Raw genomic sequence first — 16,811 nt, forward strand, 5'->3', positions numbered from 1 at the left:
CAGTTGATTGCAACACAGCTCCGTCTGTTGTCATCGCTGTTGATGAATCCTTATGCAATAAATTGTTTTCTGTTTTATATTTGTAATTAATTTACAGATTAGATTTTTCACTCTGACTTTATTGACATTTATGTTGATCAGTGCCAAACACTCCATTTTGATTTCATGTTCAATAAAATCTGGAAAAGTCCAATGTGGTGAATTCTCTTGAGAGGCAATGTAATTTAATACAACAACCAAAGAACAGAAATATTGGCAAATATTTGGTGATGATTATGCACCAATTTGGATTTATATATGTACATGTCAAACAAATGGCAAGTTACAACTAAGTCATCCGTTGTAAATGGAACATTTTATCTGCTTGTGTCCAATAAATTACCATTGGATATTACAAATTCAATACAAACTTTCAGCAGGCAGGAAGCCACATTGTTTTGACACTTCTGCAATTGCTGCATTCTTTGGTAATCATATCTTTGTCCATGCTAGTAAAATTCTTAGTGGTGCCACATTGCTTTCAAGGAAATAGAGACAGAAATGCTTCTTCAGTCCAAGTTCTACAGTTCCATACATACTGCATCAATATATAGTAAATAAAAAAGCATACATTACCAATGAAAAGGGCTGTAAAAAAAAAGTTGTAGAATATTATGTAAATCTGCACTCTTCTCAGGAGGAGAAGCTTTTTCAGCCCATCTATGGGTCAAGGACTGGTCTCTTAGGGCTTTCGCCATGACCGCGCTCCACATACTTCTGCAGGGTGCTGTAGTACTGCTCGCTATTCGAGAAGGTATACAGGGTTGAAATCTCCTCCCAAGCTTTGTGGTTGGGCAATGGGAATTTCTCAGGTTCACAGATCTCAAAGAAGCTCCGGGAATTCCTCTCCGCCAGCTTGGAGGCATACTCTCCAGCGAAGGTGTCAAACTGCTCATTCTCCTTTTCAATGTAGCGCTTCCAGAAGGTGAGCTGCAGGTAGCTGACCTCAGAGCGACAGTTGGAGTAGCAGGTCCCAAGGAAGCCTATTACGACTGAAATGATGATGATACACCAGCCAAGTATCTGGGGATTCACAGACAAATGCATTAGCTAGATTTTAGGAACGTTGGCATACATTTTAAATTAAATAGATTCTTATGATCTTCTATAAAGCTTTTGGTAAGGTAATACATCAATTAAAACAAAAGAGTAAACCAGATATATGAATCAGTCACCTCTGCATTTTGTCTGACTTATATCTGCATTTGCATCTGTATCAACATGATATTGACATTTACAATTACGACTGACAGCGGCATGCACTCACCTGCGATTGACTCTGTAACATAAGCAACAACTCCATGTTTTCATCAGCAGACAAGTTGGACTTTCTGCAGGGTACACGAGCCAGCTCTTGCTGGCACCTCATGGTCTTGTTTTTACAGAACAGATTCAAAACAAAATGTTCATCCATTCCACTGACAGCACATGTGTAGAATGTCCCATTCAACAGTGCCACACAGAGCCACATGATAGGGGCAACAAGGGCCCCAATGAAGATCTTGAACAAATCTTGGAAGCAATTGCAATAGTTGCCCTTGGCGCATAGCTTCATGGGGTTAAGGCAGCAGCCAGTGTAGAGACGCCACAGTTTACTACTGAAAAAGAGACCCAAGACCAGGAGCACCAGCCCGGGGCTCAGCAGGAAGGTCAGGCCATAGACAAAGTTTTGTTGGCGATTACAAGGGCACTGGAAGGTGAATATGGAGAAAATCCGCTCTCCCCCAATAGTCATGAGAGCCATGAAGCTGTAGCCAATGGTGTTCTTCTGGTTTGTGAAAAAGCGCAGGGCGGTCTGGAAGAAATCCATGGTGTTGTAAATCAGTTTTCACCCTTCACCAGCAAAAAAATAAAAAATATTAGAAGAAAGGTATTAGAAGAAAAAGCTTGATGAAATAGACATTCTTCAGCACTGACTTGACTCCTGTGTTGTGTGTGATACACAGACAAACACAAACAAATAAAGCAAGCATTTATGCTCCTCCCTTATTGTTCCTCTTTGCTATTCACCAACATCTCTTCCCCCATTTCCTAACATGGTCAGTTTCCAATGCTTGTCCACCTACAGTTGAGTATTTGATAACCTGCCGATTTTGCAGGTTTTCCCACTTACAAAGCATGTAGAAGTCGGTAATTTCTATCATAGGTACTCTTCAACTGTGAGTGACGGAATCTAAAACAAAAATTCAGGAAATCCCATTGTATGATTTTTAAATAATTAATTTGCATTTTATTGCATGACATTATTTGATACACCAGAAAAGCAGAAATGAATATTTGGTACAGAAACATTTGTTTGCAATTACAGAGATCATACGTTTCCTGTAATTCTTAACTAGGTTTGCACACAATGCAGCAGGGATTTTGGCCCACTCCTTCATACAGACCTTCTCCAGATCCTTCAGGTTTCGGGGCTGTCGCTGGGCAATACGGACTTTCAGCTCCCTCCAAAGATTTTCTATTGGGTTCAGGTCTGGAGACTGGCTAGGCCACTCCAGGACCTTGAGATGCTTCTTACGGAGCCACTCCTTAGTTGTCCTGGCTGTGTGTTTCGGGTCGTTGTCCTGCTGGAAGACCCAGCCACGACCCATCTTCAATGCTCTTACTGAGGGAAGGAGATTGTTGGTCAAGATCTCGCGATACATGGCTCCATCCATCCTCCCCTCCCCATGCTTCACGGTTGGTATGGTGTTCTTGGGGTTGTACTCATCCTTCTTCTTCCTCCAAACACGGCGACCTTCTCCCATTCCTCCTCTGGATCATCCAGATGGTAATTGGCAAACTTCAGATGGGCCTGGACATGTGCTGGCTTGAGCAGGGGGACCTTGCGTGCACTGCAGGATTTTAATCCATGACGGCGTAGTGTGTTACTAATGGTTTTCTTTGAGACTGTGGTCCAAGCTCTCTTCAGGTCATTGACCAGGTCCTGCTGTGTAGTTCTGGGCTGATCCCTCACCTTCCTCATGATCACTGATGACCCACGAGGTGAGATCTTGCATGGAGCCCCAGACCGAGGGAGATTGACCGTCATCTTGAACTTCATTCCATTTTCTAATAATTGCACCAACAGTTGTTGCCTTCTCACCCAGCTGCTTGCCTATTAGCCTGTAGCCCATCCCAGCCTTGTGCAGGTCTACAATGTTATCCCTGATGTCCTTACACAGCTCTCTGGTCTTGGCCATTGTGGAGAGGTTGGAGTCTGTTGGATTGAGTGTGTGGACAGGTGTCTTTTAAACATGTAACCAGTTCAAACAGGTACAGTTAATACAGTTAATGAGTGGAGAACAGGAGGGCTTCTTAAAGAAAAACTAACAGGTCTGTGAGAGATGGAATTCTTACTGTTTGGTAGGTGATCAAATACTTATGTCATGCAATAAAATGCAAATAAATTATTTAAAGATCATTCAATGTGATTTTCTGGATTTTTGTTTTAGATTCCGTCTCTCACAGTTGAAGTGTACCTATGATAAAAATTACAGACTTCTACATGCTTTGTAAGTAGGAAAACCTGCAAAATCGGCAGTGTATCAAATACTTGTTCTCCCCCCTGTATGTAATCTAATGCAATTGTCTGCTTTTTCCAACCCTTCTAAATGTTTTTTCTGCAAACAGGGTTTAAATTGCCAACCAACAGGGTTTATGAAGGAGAAAACATTCTGCTCCTTGTATCTCTGTCAACATGGCAAGGAACCAAATACTTACACCATTCAGTTTTTATTGCACCATCATTTAGAACGGACTCAAGTGCAATTCCCCTCACTTCACGATTTGGTAAAAAAAGTATATAAACCCAACACTTCAAATAGCAAATGCACATAAGCCTTCTTATTATACCTTCATAGCTGGAAAACTAACATCAGTTCCACTTAATACACTTGTTAAAAAAAACATGATGATAAATATCGCATTACTGTTGTTACACTTGCTTTACTTACAAGGGGGGCAAAATGTCTCTCTTCTAACCCTTAGCCAATGTCACAACAATTGTACAATTAACATTTACATTTGTCAGTTAATCTCTGAATATGTCGTTTGGAAACCGTCTGTGATTAGTAACAACAGAATGCAGCAGGACTACCGTTAGTGGGCTGTACTGTAGCTGGCTTTTCGCCAATAACGTTCTTTAAATAAAATCGTTGGCTGCTGGCCAAATTGTCCCGAAAAATTTTGATGTTTCCAAAACCTCCAAACTGCAAGCTATTATAAGGGTCTTCAGTGAAGTGATATTTGAGAAACCGAGAAAAACTGTCAAAGATTGCCTTAGTTATCTTGATTTACAGTGTGTCCACAGACAGGGGATTCTCTTCAAAACCAAATAAAGATGGCCTCAAGAACCACTCTGAAGGAGAAGAATGTAAACAGCTAGTGCGCATTGTAGGCTTCTTGAAGAAGTTGGTCAGCTTCAATTTAACACTTTGAGCAGGCCAAGATCCACCACAGAGGCAGACATGCACCACTGATAAGCCAATCAAGTGTGCATGGTTAATAACCAGAAAAGTAACCAGGCAAGCCTAGTTCAGCCAGCCTGCAATTAGAAGGGATGAATGTTGTTGTCCCTTGCTGGCTTCAATCCACGGTTTTCTATGTGGCAGACTGTGTCTTTGTCAGGACTCAGCCCTCCTGAGCTGTTTGTCTGTCATTACATCTCCCAGGGTACCAGTCTCCTTGTTGCCGGCACTCCACGAAGGCACCCGTAATCACCACTGATCCTGAGCACCTGCACCAGTCTACACACCTGGGGGGCTAATTGCCACTCTCCCTATAAATAGGAGAGTTCCGCTTTCAGTCCCTGCCGGATTATTGTACAGCCACGTAATTATTACAGTGTTCTTTACCTAATTAAGCAAGCTATCCTATTCCCCGAGTATCCTATTTTTGTTATCTTCTGCTCACCGTGGTTTTTCCCCCGTTCGTTTCCAGCCCCTTGTTCCGAGACCCATCCTGTACATCCCTCCCAACCACCTTTCTGCCTTCCCGTTATCGACCTTCGCCTGGACTGACTCCCCGCTCTGTTGACCGAACCCTGCCTGACCTTCTGACCATTCTTGCCTCCTGGACTTCGTACCACTGCTACCCACTATCCACCCTCCAACAATACATTCATACCCACCTACGTAATTCTTACGTATCTCCACTATCATCTCAGACTACTACGACAAACATCATTATTGTCCTTTTACCCCAGTGTCTGTATCTGCTTCTGGATCTTACCTCTGTCCTGAGTCCCGAGAATCGTGACAGAATAATCCGGCCAGTTGGATCCAGCGGAGATGGACGCCGTACGTCAAGCCGTGTCCCACCAAGGGGCCCTATTGGGTTCTCACAGTACTGCCCTCCAGGAGATCATATCGACACTCCAGGACCTGTCGACTGACCTGGCTTCAATGAGACAGCAGTCTAGCACACCCGCCCCTATCATTCCCGCTCCTCCAGCACCAGTCACTCCTGCTCAACCCTCACCCCGACTTGACGTTGTCCGTGAACCCTGGGTATCTCCTCCTGCAAGGTATGAAGGGAATGTGGAGGGTTGTCGCACCTTTTTGTTGCAATGTGGACTGGTTTTCGATCAGCAGCCCCGTACCTACGCCACAGAGTGATCTAAGATTGCCTTCGTTGTCAGCCTGCTCGGAGGAGAGGCTTTGAGGTGGGCTGCAGCCGTTTGGGAGAAGTTGGAGCTAGGAGGTGAGTCATATGCCTCATTCACTACGGAGATGAAAAAAGTATTTGACCACTCCACTGTTGGTAAACAGGCTTCCAGACGTTTGTTGAACATCAAACAGGGAGCTAACAGCGTTGCAGACTTCTCGATCTCCTTCCGTATCCTAGCTGTAGAGAGCGGCTGGGATGTCGAAGCACTTCAGGCAGCATTCCAAAATGGGCTGTCGGATGCCGTAAAAGACGGGTTGGTGTCCTACCCTGAGCCAAACTCCTTAGACGCCCTCATTGATCTGGCTATCCGGGTCGACAACCGCATGAGAGAACGCAAGAGTAATCGACGACAGACGGAGAGCCGCTCCCATCCACCGGTTCCCTCAGCCGGTGTTTATCAGAGCGCTGAGAGTACCAACCCGAAGCCGTCTACACCTCACTCCACTGTACTCGAGCCGGAACCCATGCAACTCGGCCTGTCTCACCTTACCGAGGCTGAAAGGAGGAGGCGCATGGAAAATAATAGCTGTTTATATTGTGGGGAATCCGATCATTTTTTATCATCCTGTCCTGTTAGACCGGGAAACTACCGGGCTCGCAGGATGTAGGGACCACCCTAGCGAGCCACGATACATCAGGGCCCTCCTCCAGACCACGCACAACATTTCCTGCCATAATCCACTATACCGGACAATCCACTCCATGTCATGCCTTACTCGACTCTGGGGCGGACGATAGCTTTATCGATCAAGAGCTCGTTCACTGACTGGAATTACCTACACTCACTCTGACGAAAAGCATTGATGCCCGGACCGTAGACGGACGGCTTATTTCCCATATCACCACTAAGACACAGCCTATCCGCTTACAGCTATCTGGTAACCATTTCGAATCCATTGCATTCCTGGTTATTTCGTCACCTCATAACCCTGTTATATTAGGGCACACGTGGCTTGTTAAGCACAATCCTGTTGTCGACTGGGCCACCGGTTACCAAGACTTGTCACGCTTCATGTCTGACGTCAGCCTGTTCCCCGGCCACCGCCAAAATCACGAGAGACATACCCCCTGTAGACCTGTCTGCTGTGCCCTCTGAGTATCATGATCTGGAGGAGGTATTCAGTAAAGACCATACCCTAGAACTACCACCCCACCGTCCGTATGACTGCTCTATACAGTTATTATCCAATGTCACATTTCCCAAGCCCAAACTGTATAGCGTGTCTAAGCCTGAGCGAGAGGCACTCGAGAACTACATTCATGCGTCCTTGTCAGCTGGTCATATTCGCCCTTTGTCGTCACCTCTGGGGGCGGGTTTTTAATTTGTGGGAAAGAAAGATGGGGGACTCCGCCCATGTATAGATTTCCGAGGTCTCAATGACATCACCGTCAAAAACAAATATCCTCTACCGTTGATGAATTCCGCCTTCGATTCTCTACAGGGGTCTACTATCTTTACCAAGCTGGATCTAAGGAACGCCTACCACCTTATACGGATGAAGGAGGGTGACGAGTGGTTAACAGGTTTTAACACCCATTTGGGTCATTTTGAGTACCTCGTTATGCCGTTTGGCCTCACCAACGCCCCTGCTGTTTTTCAACAGTTTATTAACGATGTCTTGCGGGATTTTCTTGGACTGTTTGTGTTTGTGTATCTGGATGACATTCTTATTTTTTCTCCTGACCGAGCCACCCATGTCCGTCATGTCAGACAGGTGTTACAACGCCTACTGGAGAACCGGCTGTATGTCAAGGCGGAGAAGTGTCTTTTTCACACCCGTTCAACCTCCTTTTTGGGCTTCATCGTTGAGGAGGGCAAGATCAAGATGGACACCACCAAAGTCACTGCTGTCCTAAATTGGCCAACCCCGGAGACCCTTAAGCAACTCCAGTCCTTTCTGGGTTTCGCTAATTTTTATAGGAGGTTCATCCGTAACTTCGGACAAGTGACAGCGCTTACCTCAACACTCCGTCCTTTCATCTGGACGCCCGTGGCAGACACTGCTTTCCAGGACTTAAAGAGGCGTTTCACCTCTGAGCCCGTTCTGGCCCAACCCGATCCCACCAGACAATTCATCGTTGAGGTCGACGCATCAGAGTCTGGTATCGGGGCAGTGCTGTCCCAACGGTCCGCTTTGGATGGTAAGGTGCATCCCTGTGCCTTTTTGTCCACCAGGTTGTCACCAGCGGAGAGGAACTATGACGTCTGTAACCGGGAGTTGCTGGCAGTCAAAGCTGCATTAGAGGAATGGCGCAAGGTGTCATATGGATATTATGTTGAGTTTACTAACGGAGGAAGAAGAGTTAACTGATGTTCAAACTTTATCTCAGAGTCCATGTGATTTCATTTGATATCTTTTGTCAAGGTACAGTACAGCACAATGTTCAAGCGGTTCAAGTATAGATACTGAAAACAAAAGTATATTTGCTTTGACTACATGTTGAAAAAGCACTCGTCTGATGATGCTTGTACCAATTATATAAAAGTACTTTTTTCCAAGACCATTTGCAGAGACTGAAATACCATTTCATTGTATTTTGTTTAAGGATTAACATTTTTGAGAACATACAACTGAAATATATTAATTAAAGACTTAAGTGTCTCTAAAACGTTTGAAATGGTTTGGTAACGGTGAAGAATGAGACACTGGTGGTTTAGAAAGCTGCTGAGTGCATTTATAATACAGACACATGCATAAATACACATGCACAATCATACTCACTATGCCTGCCATGCTCAGTTTTTGTTTGAGTAGCCATTGCTTGGTTATATGTGATAGAGGTCCATCATTAGGAGGTTGATGGTTGAGAATGCTGCTTATTGCAGTAACAAGATAGTTGTTCTGAGCTGTACATGTTACAAAATGAAACAGCCCTTTTGCACAAATTGATACAGGATTACTATTTATGCATTGTCCATAGATCTAACATATTATTCAAATGTGAACATCCTGTATAAGTTAAGAAAATTAAGAAAATGAATAGGTAACACTTTACTTGAAGGGGTGTGCATAAGAATGACATGACATTGTCATGATACTGTCATAGTCATGACATATGAAGGAATCATTATGAACGTTTATGAATTTGGTGATAAGATGTCATTTGGTTGATTATGTCATTTTTTATGCAAGGTTGACATAGTTTGGGATGTCTTTGTTATGTCAACTTGACATTAACTGAGACAACATCACCGGTCAATGTCTTTGTTATGACAACTTGACATTAACCACGACAACATTAGATTAGATACAACTTTATTGTAATTGAACAGGTACAGTACAATGAAATTGAAGGAGTAGGGTAGCATGTGCAACTGAAATGCAGGGATTGCAGCACTGAGGTTCACCGAGGTAGACACGTACCTGTAACAACTGAAAACTTCAGACCTGGCAAGGCCGTGTCAGAGTACAGTAGTACAAAGTGTCAGTGTGGTTAGTGATAGGTCCCCTAGTTCATCAAAGTTACAGCAGATGGAAAGAAAATTTTCCTGAGCCTGCTGGTGCGGGAATCAAGAGACCTGTACCACCTGCCTGATGGAAGGAGGGCAAACAGTTTGTGGAATGGATGTGAAGGGTCCTTGTGCTGGAGGTCTTTGATGGCCGGGAGCTGGGTACCAGTGATGTGCTGGGCTGTTTCCACCACCCGTTGCAGGGCCTTCCAGTCGGCTACGGAGCAACTGCCAAACCATGCTGTGGCGCAGTTAGTCAGAAACATAACCTGTCATAAACATGTCATAGCAGGCCTGATTATCAAACTTGAAGAAACTATTTAGCTTTATGTGTTAGCATTAAATACAACTGTCATATGTGGTTGGTATTGACATTGGTTGTCATGAGACCCTTATAATTGTGTCAAGAATATTTTCCTTGACCTTGAACTACAGTGGTACAATTTGGACTTGTTATAAAGATGTCATGAAGTATTTTAACACTGTCAAATGCTTTCATACCAGTGTCATTAATATTTTTCTTGACCTCAAGTACAGTGGTACAATTTGGACTTGTCATAAAGATGTCTTTAAGTTTGTCAAATACTGTCACAAAGATCTAATTAAATCTGTCAAATGTTTTTAAATACCTTGACAAAAACAAGACATTTCCTTTATTGTTTTTGCACAACAAATGTCTCCTAAACAAAAAAAACTACTTTCAACAATCCTACTTTGGTAACACTTTCCGAAAGGTACATGAACAACCACTAACAAATGCAATAATTACCTTGAATGAACATTTCAAAAGGAAATATGGCACAATTAAGCATATCAGGACAGCTATTGTAATTATGAGTATGAATCAACTTCATAAAAGACAAGTATCAGACCATTGTTAGGGTAGTGATCATATGCAGTCCTTTACCTGCCTTGTGATGAATGAACACACATACATAATATCAAAACACCAGTCAATTTAGGAAAACTATTGATTGTTAGGAATTAAGCTAGATTCCCATGACGTGTCCTGTGGTTCTTGTCTTCAGTCTTCTCTGTCTTGCATCAGTGATGTCAAGTTCCTATATCAGTAATTGCAATAACTTTGGTGTGGAACTGACAAAGTATCAGGTCTTAACAACTTTCTGTGAGACTGTCTATCTGAAAAGTGAGAGGTTTCTAGTGAAGAGGTTCCTACTTCAGTTTTATTCACTTTACTCATTAGATTGACACCAATAGTGATTCCCACTGTGGTTGGGACCATGTGACCAGTCCAGTGATCCGATCCATGTGTAAAGCAAACAGAAGAAGTCTTCCTTCATCATCTCTGCTTCTCGCATCTCGCTGTCCATAGCTCATCTGTAATGTTAGTGTGGATCAAAGTGATCTGACCCTAGCGCCTTCTGCCATGAAGATTTGGAACAGACTCGTCCAGTGTGGTTTTAGTAATCCTTCTAGAACATGTTGTACTCACACTCAGTTGTCTGTGTCCAGTTGGTGATATGATGTATCACCTGAAAGGGGTTTGTAATGTCCCAACCTGTGAACAAATAACTTCAATACAAACGGTTAAAGCCGTACAACAGTTAATCCAAAACTATTTTGTTGACGTTTCCTTCAATGTGCTGTTTTATGTCCGATAGCATCTGTCAGTGGAATGAGAATCCGTTGTCAGATCAGACTTGACTTATCGTAGCCAAATCAAAAATGGTTAGATCGATGCTATTCAACAATTACGTCAAACAAAACAATCCTATTAATGGAAGATGTAAAACATAGCATATGCCAATGCTCCCTCATAACTATGCCAAGAGGAAAAAACACATTTTAGATACATTTATAATGCTAAACAGCTCTCAATTTTGATTACACTTCCGTAACTTTCCTCAGGTCAGTGAAATTGTCTATCATGTATTAATAAACTCCTGTAGTTTTGTGGCACATAACCACATAATTGGATTGCCCTCTAGGGGAACGGCTGTTTAACAAAATTGTAAGGGAGAAAAAACACCAGCCCATGTTGCAGTGGTTTACCTGCTGCAACCACCAGGGCAATTTTATTAGCATATCTACAGCACCCACATTTTTTTTTTTAAAGACTATGGCCCAACTACCTTATGAGAAACACAAACATAACGTCTTGATTAACCTCCTAAATTGTAGGGAAATTCTCCAACTCTGTTACATTTTGTAATGTTATCTTTAAATAGTGGCGGTCAGACATCCCCCATAAATAATAACTTTAATGCATATTTTGACCATGTCTGTAGTAAGATATGTTACTCTTTCCAACCTAACATAGTACAGTGTGTGTCAGGAGAATGGGTTAACCAATCATCCCTCCTGTGCTGCTTTTTGAAACCAGGATGAGACTATTTTTGTCAGTCAACTGAACTGAGTATCTAACTTGTTCTTTAAAAGACAAATGTTGTCTTAGTTACAATAGAAACATAGTTAACCAAAGCCAATCCAGCAATTAAAATAAAATATTAAATTTTATTGTAGGGGATAAACTCGCTTTTGGCTGTTTTCACCCTTTATGACAATTTCACAATTCTCTAATCCCTATCTTTTGTCTAAAACCAAATTATATCAAATATTAGAATACAATTAAATTCTCATGTAAAGCCATGTGTTTTACTTAACTTCAAGAAAATGATTACCCTCTGTGTATTGTTTCCCTCTTACCAGTCGTCATAGAGAGAACACACACATATTCCTATTTGGTGGAAAGAATGGGCCCTACTGATTTACATCAAACATGACAAAACCAGACAGGCAATTATCTTGCTATTTACTATTTTTTGCTATTTTATGTTATTTACAATCAAAGTGCTTTTCAAGTTAATATTCAATTGGATAAGCCTAGCCATTAACAAGGAAAGTGATCTGGTTTCCTTGAGTTCCAGCTTTCTTCAATGTTTAGGTACAATACATTTTGGAAATAAACATTAAAGCTCTTGGTCAATGATTTCAAATCCTACGTTCAGTTCCCATTGTCATCAGGAAATCCTCCATCTTTGATTACTGGATCCCATACATGGGAGATCTTTGCTTGCCACAGCTCGGCATGTAGGCAGAAAGTCTCATGTTCCAACCATCTGAACATCCTGTCGCGTTTCCACCAAAAAAGACGCGGAACTTAGAGTCCCAGGAACTGCTATTCAAAGAACTAAAGGGTTCCTTCGGCCCATTGTTATGTGCGTTTCCACCGTGGTCTGAAGACCCGCGAAGATTTGGCAAATAAATCAGCTGACGTATGCACCAGATGCTATACAAAGCGACAGACAGGCATCTTTGTTTATGCGACACTGCAACATCACAGCAACCATGGAGGAGATTCAAGTTCAAGATCAAGTGTTGATCATGATTTATTGATTTGCAAATGTGGTCATTGAGTCAATGATGGAAAAGAGAAGAGCAGTAGTAGCAAACCAGATTCATAATGCCCGAAATATTAGATGAGTTGTAATACAAATAAAGTAAAAGGAGATGACAAATGGATTTGCGCCATTGCGCATAAAGAACAGTAAGAATTGTGTAAGTAAATCACAATTGGGAATAATGTTACTGTAAACTACATCGACTTGTTATTGGCATCTTTTTGTGTGTTTCAGAGTACTTCAGAATGCGTTGTGTTTCTCCATCCGTTTGGATACACAATATAAAAAACGAAGTGGTGGGAAACCGTGATTTCAACTTTCACAGAGGCCTAGTGCATAAAGAATTTCTGTATGTCTAAGGACACGTTCCTGTACCTATGCCGTCGATTGCAACCATGACTGGGGAGACATGACACCGCTGTTATGTAACCATTAAAAAAAAAAAATCGCCACTGCACTGTGGAAACCAGCGACCAACTCGGAGTACAGGCCGAGCAAGCAACACGCCAGTGGCTCACCGGCTGCCCACTTGCGTTTTGCCGCTGCGGTCGCCGAGCGTTTCTGCAAAGCGCCTGGCTAGTCATGACAATGCCCTGATCAGCGGGCCGACGGCAGCTAGCCGCTTTTATGCAATAAACCCAGCGGGATGCCTCATGCCCCAATATTAGGTTTCATTTATAATAACTTTGGTAATATCACAAATGACAATGAACAATTTATAAATAAATGTCAACAATTTATTTAAAATAGTGCAACATGCATACAAAAAAAAAACATGCATTATACAGCAAGCATACAACAAACGTGCAAATGAATTGAAATAAAAAAATCAAATAGTGATTTTTCAAATAGTGCAAGAAAACGTGTGCAGTAACATAGTAAAATTACAGTATTTGAATGTGAAAGTACAAAATAAACATTATTCAATACAAAATAAACAAGGGCTAGAATGGCAGTAATATACACTCACCTAAAGGATTAGGAAAACCTGTTCAATTTCTCATTAATGCAATTATCTAATCAACCAATCACATGGCAGTTGCTTCAATGCATTTAAGGGTGTGGTCCTGGTCAAGACAATCTCCTGAACTCCAAATTGAATGTCAGAATGGGAAAGAAAGGTGATTTAAGCAATTTTGAGCGTGGCATGGTTGTTGATGCCAGACGGGCCGGTCTGAGTATTTCACAATCTACTCAGTTACTGGGATTTTCACGCACAACCATTTCTAGGGTTTACAAAGAATAGTGTGAAAAGGGAAAAACATCCTGAATGTGGCAGTCCTGTGGGAGAAAATGCCTTGTTGATGCTAGAGGTCAGAGGAGAATGGGCCGACTGATTCAAGCTGATAGAAGAGCAACTTTGACTGAAATAACCACTTGTTACAACCGATGGTATGCAGCAAAGCATTTGTGAAGCCACAACACGCACAACCTTGAGGCAGATGGGCTACAACAGCAGAAGACCCCACCGGGTACCGCTCATCTCCACTACAAATAGGAAAAAGAGGCTACAATTTGCACGAGCTCACCAAAATTGGACAGTTGAAGACTGGAAGAATGTTGCCTGGTCTGATGAGTCTCGATTTCTGTTGAGACATTCAAATGGTAGAGTCAGAATTTGGCGTAAACAGAATGAGAACATGGATCCATCATGCCTTGTTACCACTGTGCAGGCTGGTGGTGGTGTAATGGTGTGGGGGATGTTTTCTTGGCACACTTTAGGCCCCTTAGTGCCAATTGGGCATCGTTTAAATGCCACGGCTTCCCTGAGCGTGTCCATCCCTTTATGACCACCATGTACCCATCCTCTGATGGCTACTTCCAGCAGGATAATGTACCATGTCACAAAGCTCGAATCATTTCAAATTGGTTTCTTGAACATGACAATGAGTTCACTGTACTGAAATGGCCCCCACAGTCACCAGATCTCAACCCAATAGAGCATTTTTGGGATGTGGTGGAACGGGAGCTTCGTGCCCTGGATGTGCATCCCACAAATCTCCATCAACTGCAAGATTCTATCCTATCAATATGGGCCAACATTTCTAAAGAATGCTTTCAGCACCTTGTTGAATCAATGCCACGTAGAATTAAGGCAGTTCTGAAGGCAAAAGTGGGTCAAACACAGTATTAGTATGGTGTTCCTAATAATCCTTTAGGTGAGTGTACATAAGTATGACCTAGCAGCAATCAAGTTATTGAATCAGATACATCAGTGCAATAAGCTTATGAATGGTGGCATAACACTACAACTACAGTCAGAATTAAGAACATTCACACAGAGCTATAAATATATTAAGAGGATAATGCAATCATATATAACACTGTACATAGCAGCAGTAAAATAAAATAAGTAGGCTACAGTACTGCAGCTTAGCAGCAATATTGGTTGTGCTGGAGATGTCATTCATATTAACGGCAGGTCCCTTGTACCGCCACGACATCTCCCACCTGCACGGTCAGCTGCCCCTTTCTGGTACCTGGGGACCTGGTTCTGGACAGCCTCATCAGTGGCATCCCGGTTGGAAAGATTCTGATTTTGAGAATTGCATGACATTCAAGACAAATTAAATGTTTCATGAAGACAACATGCTAGCGCAACTATAGTGTTGTTTTTACCTGATTGTAGAGCCAGCTGTGCCCTTGGCTTGACAGTCAGACGTTCATCAGAAGCTAAAAAGCACAATGAAATGTCAATAGCTTAATAGTGAAATAAACAAAACTGCCATATACATGTAATTTCAGAAAGGCTGTATAGTATTGCATTTCAGTAAAGGGCTCACGGTCAGACAAATGCAGTTTCATTAAGACAAGATACAAGCGGAACTACAGTCTTGCTTTTACCTGATTGTTTGAGCCAGCTGTGCCCACAGCTGTGCCCAAGTGACCTTCTCTTCAGTCAGCCACTTGATCTTCTCCAAATGCTCTGAAAGTAAAGACAGACAGTTAATTGTTCAGTCTTAAATATCTGGTTATTTTACAATCAGAACTCAAATCGCAGTGTCCACTAAAATGTTCATTCTTACCTTCATGTGCAGAGCAAAAACATCCCCCTACCTCTACCTTCTTGCCCTTAAAAATAAATTGACAAATGAAATTGGAAGCAACATGCTTTAATAACAAGTTAAGCATCTGGGTTAAGTGAATGAACCCACACTTACCTATGTAGCCATCCTCTACATGGTGGTGTGGAGTACCTCTCTGGTGCCTTGGAGTACTGTGCTTGCTACATCCTAAAAATAAACGTAAAAGTTGGTGAACAGGTAAACATGGTAAAACCAAGTAAACATTGCAGCAATTACGAGATCAACATGTAATTTACATACCTGGCGTGGAACTGCTGCCACACAGTCATCCTCCTCTGGGAACAAAACTACAGAAAACGTCATCACCTGAAAGCAATGTTTAGAAAATAAGTTTAAATAACCGGCAGCATAAGACACACAGGCTAGCTAAGAACAATGTGGATACATAGACACCTCAGTAACGGAATGAGCTAGTCTATCTAAATTTACTGCCAAGAGTAACGTTATCCACATGATGTGGATAACTTTACACAAAGAAACACGATTTAGACAACGTTGTGTATCAGTTGATAAAAGTTACAAGGAGTAAGCACATTATAAAATTCTAACTTGTTGATACCCTAAGAAACACAATTTAGACAAGTAGGCTAACAATGTTACCATACCTGTTAAACTGTTGATATGCGAAGAAGCACAAAACATCCGAACTTGAGGATAAACGAAGAAACCAAATATAGTAAGCAACCAAACTTGTGGACACGAAGAAACAAGGGTTACTGTAGGTATTTAATCTCAGGCCAACGCAGTTTTTTTCAAGCTCAGTATCTATAACTTGTTTTCTTACCAATGGTTTAAAACTTGCGGTCAGCTACCAGTAACTTGACTAAAGAATTTGAATGTTAATATAATACTGCAAACAGTCATTGTTTAATACAAAACAGTCATTACATTCTCTCTCAGTAACCTAACAACACTTAACGCTAGTTATTTATAATATCGCTGAACAGAACTCACCATAGATGTAGGTGACTAGGCGTTCAAAATGTTCGTTCTGATTTCCAGAAAATGCATGATCTTCGTTTGTTTCGGGAGTTAATCAAATTTTAGTAAAACAATGTGTAAATCCACATGTTGTATTGTCCAATTCAGAGCATATAGCTTATACCCTTTGAACAAGAGTTGACGAAAAAAACCAAGTTGCTAAAATGAATGTTCTAGTTTGCAGTTACAACTGCGTGGAATCCAAATGGCTTTTTTTACCCATAACCTCATGGTCTTGCCTTA

General features: G+C 41.9%; 1 protein-coding gene and 1 long non-coding RNA gene across 2 annotated transcripts; both read right to left on the reverse strand.

Moving 5' to 3' along the window:
• LOC105007625 (calcium homeostasis modulator protein 5) lies at positions 1 to 2,012 on the reverse strand. The gene is made up of 2 exons (XM_010866626.4): positions 1,307 to 2,012; positions 1 to 1,062 (listed from the first exon to the last, which is right to left on the reverse strand). The coding sequence occupies exons 1-2, from the start codon at positions 1,847 to 1,849 to the stop codon at positions 700 to 702; spliced, it is 906 nt and encodes a 301-aa protein (XP_010864928.1). The 5' UTR covers positions 1,850 to 2,012; the 3' UTR covers positions 1 to 699.
• Positions 2,013 to 14,992: 12,980 nt separating this feature from the next.
• LOC106023873 lies at positions 14,993 to 15,624 on the reverse strand. The gene is made up of 4 exons (XR_002195709.2): positions 15,528 to 15,624; positions 15,346 to 15,427; positions 15,121 to 15,174; positions 14,993 to 15,034 (listed from the first exon to the last, which is right to left on the reverse strand). It is a non-coding gene; the product is annotated as an uncharacterized LOC106023873 (long non-coding RNA).
• Positions 15,625 to 16,811: the final 1,187 nt, after the last annotated feature.

The sequence above is a fragment of the Esox lucius genome, chromosome 20 (assembly GCF_011004845.1).
Source record: "Esox lucius isolate fEsoLuc1 chromosome 20, fEsoLuc1.pri, whole genome shotgun sequence".
Taxonomy (NCBI): Eukaryota; Metazoa; Chordata; class Actinopteri; order Esociformes; family Esocidae; genus Esox; species Esox lucius.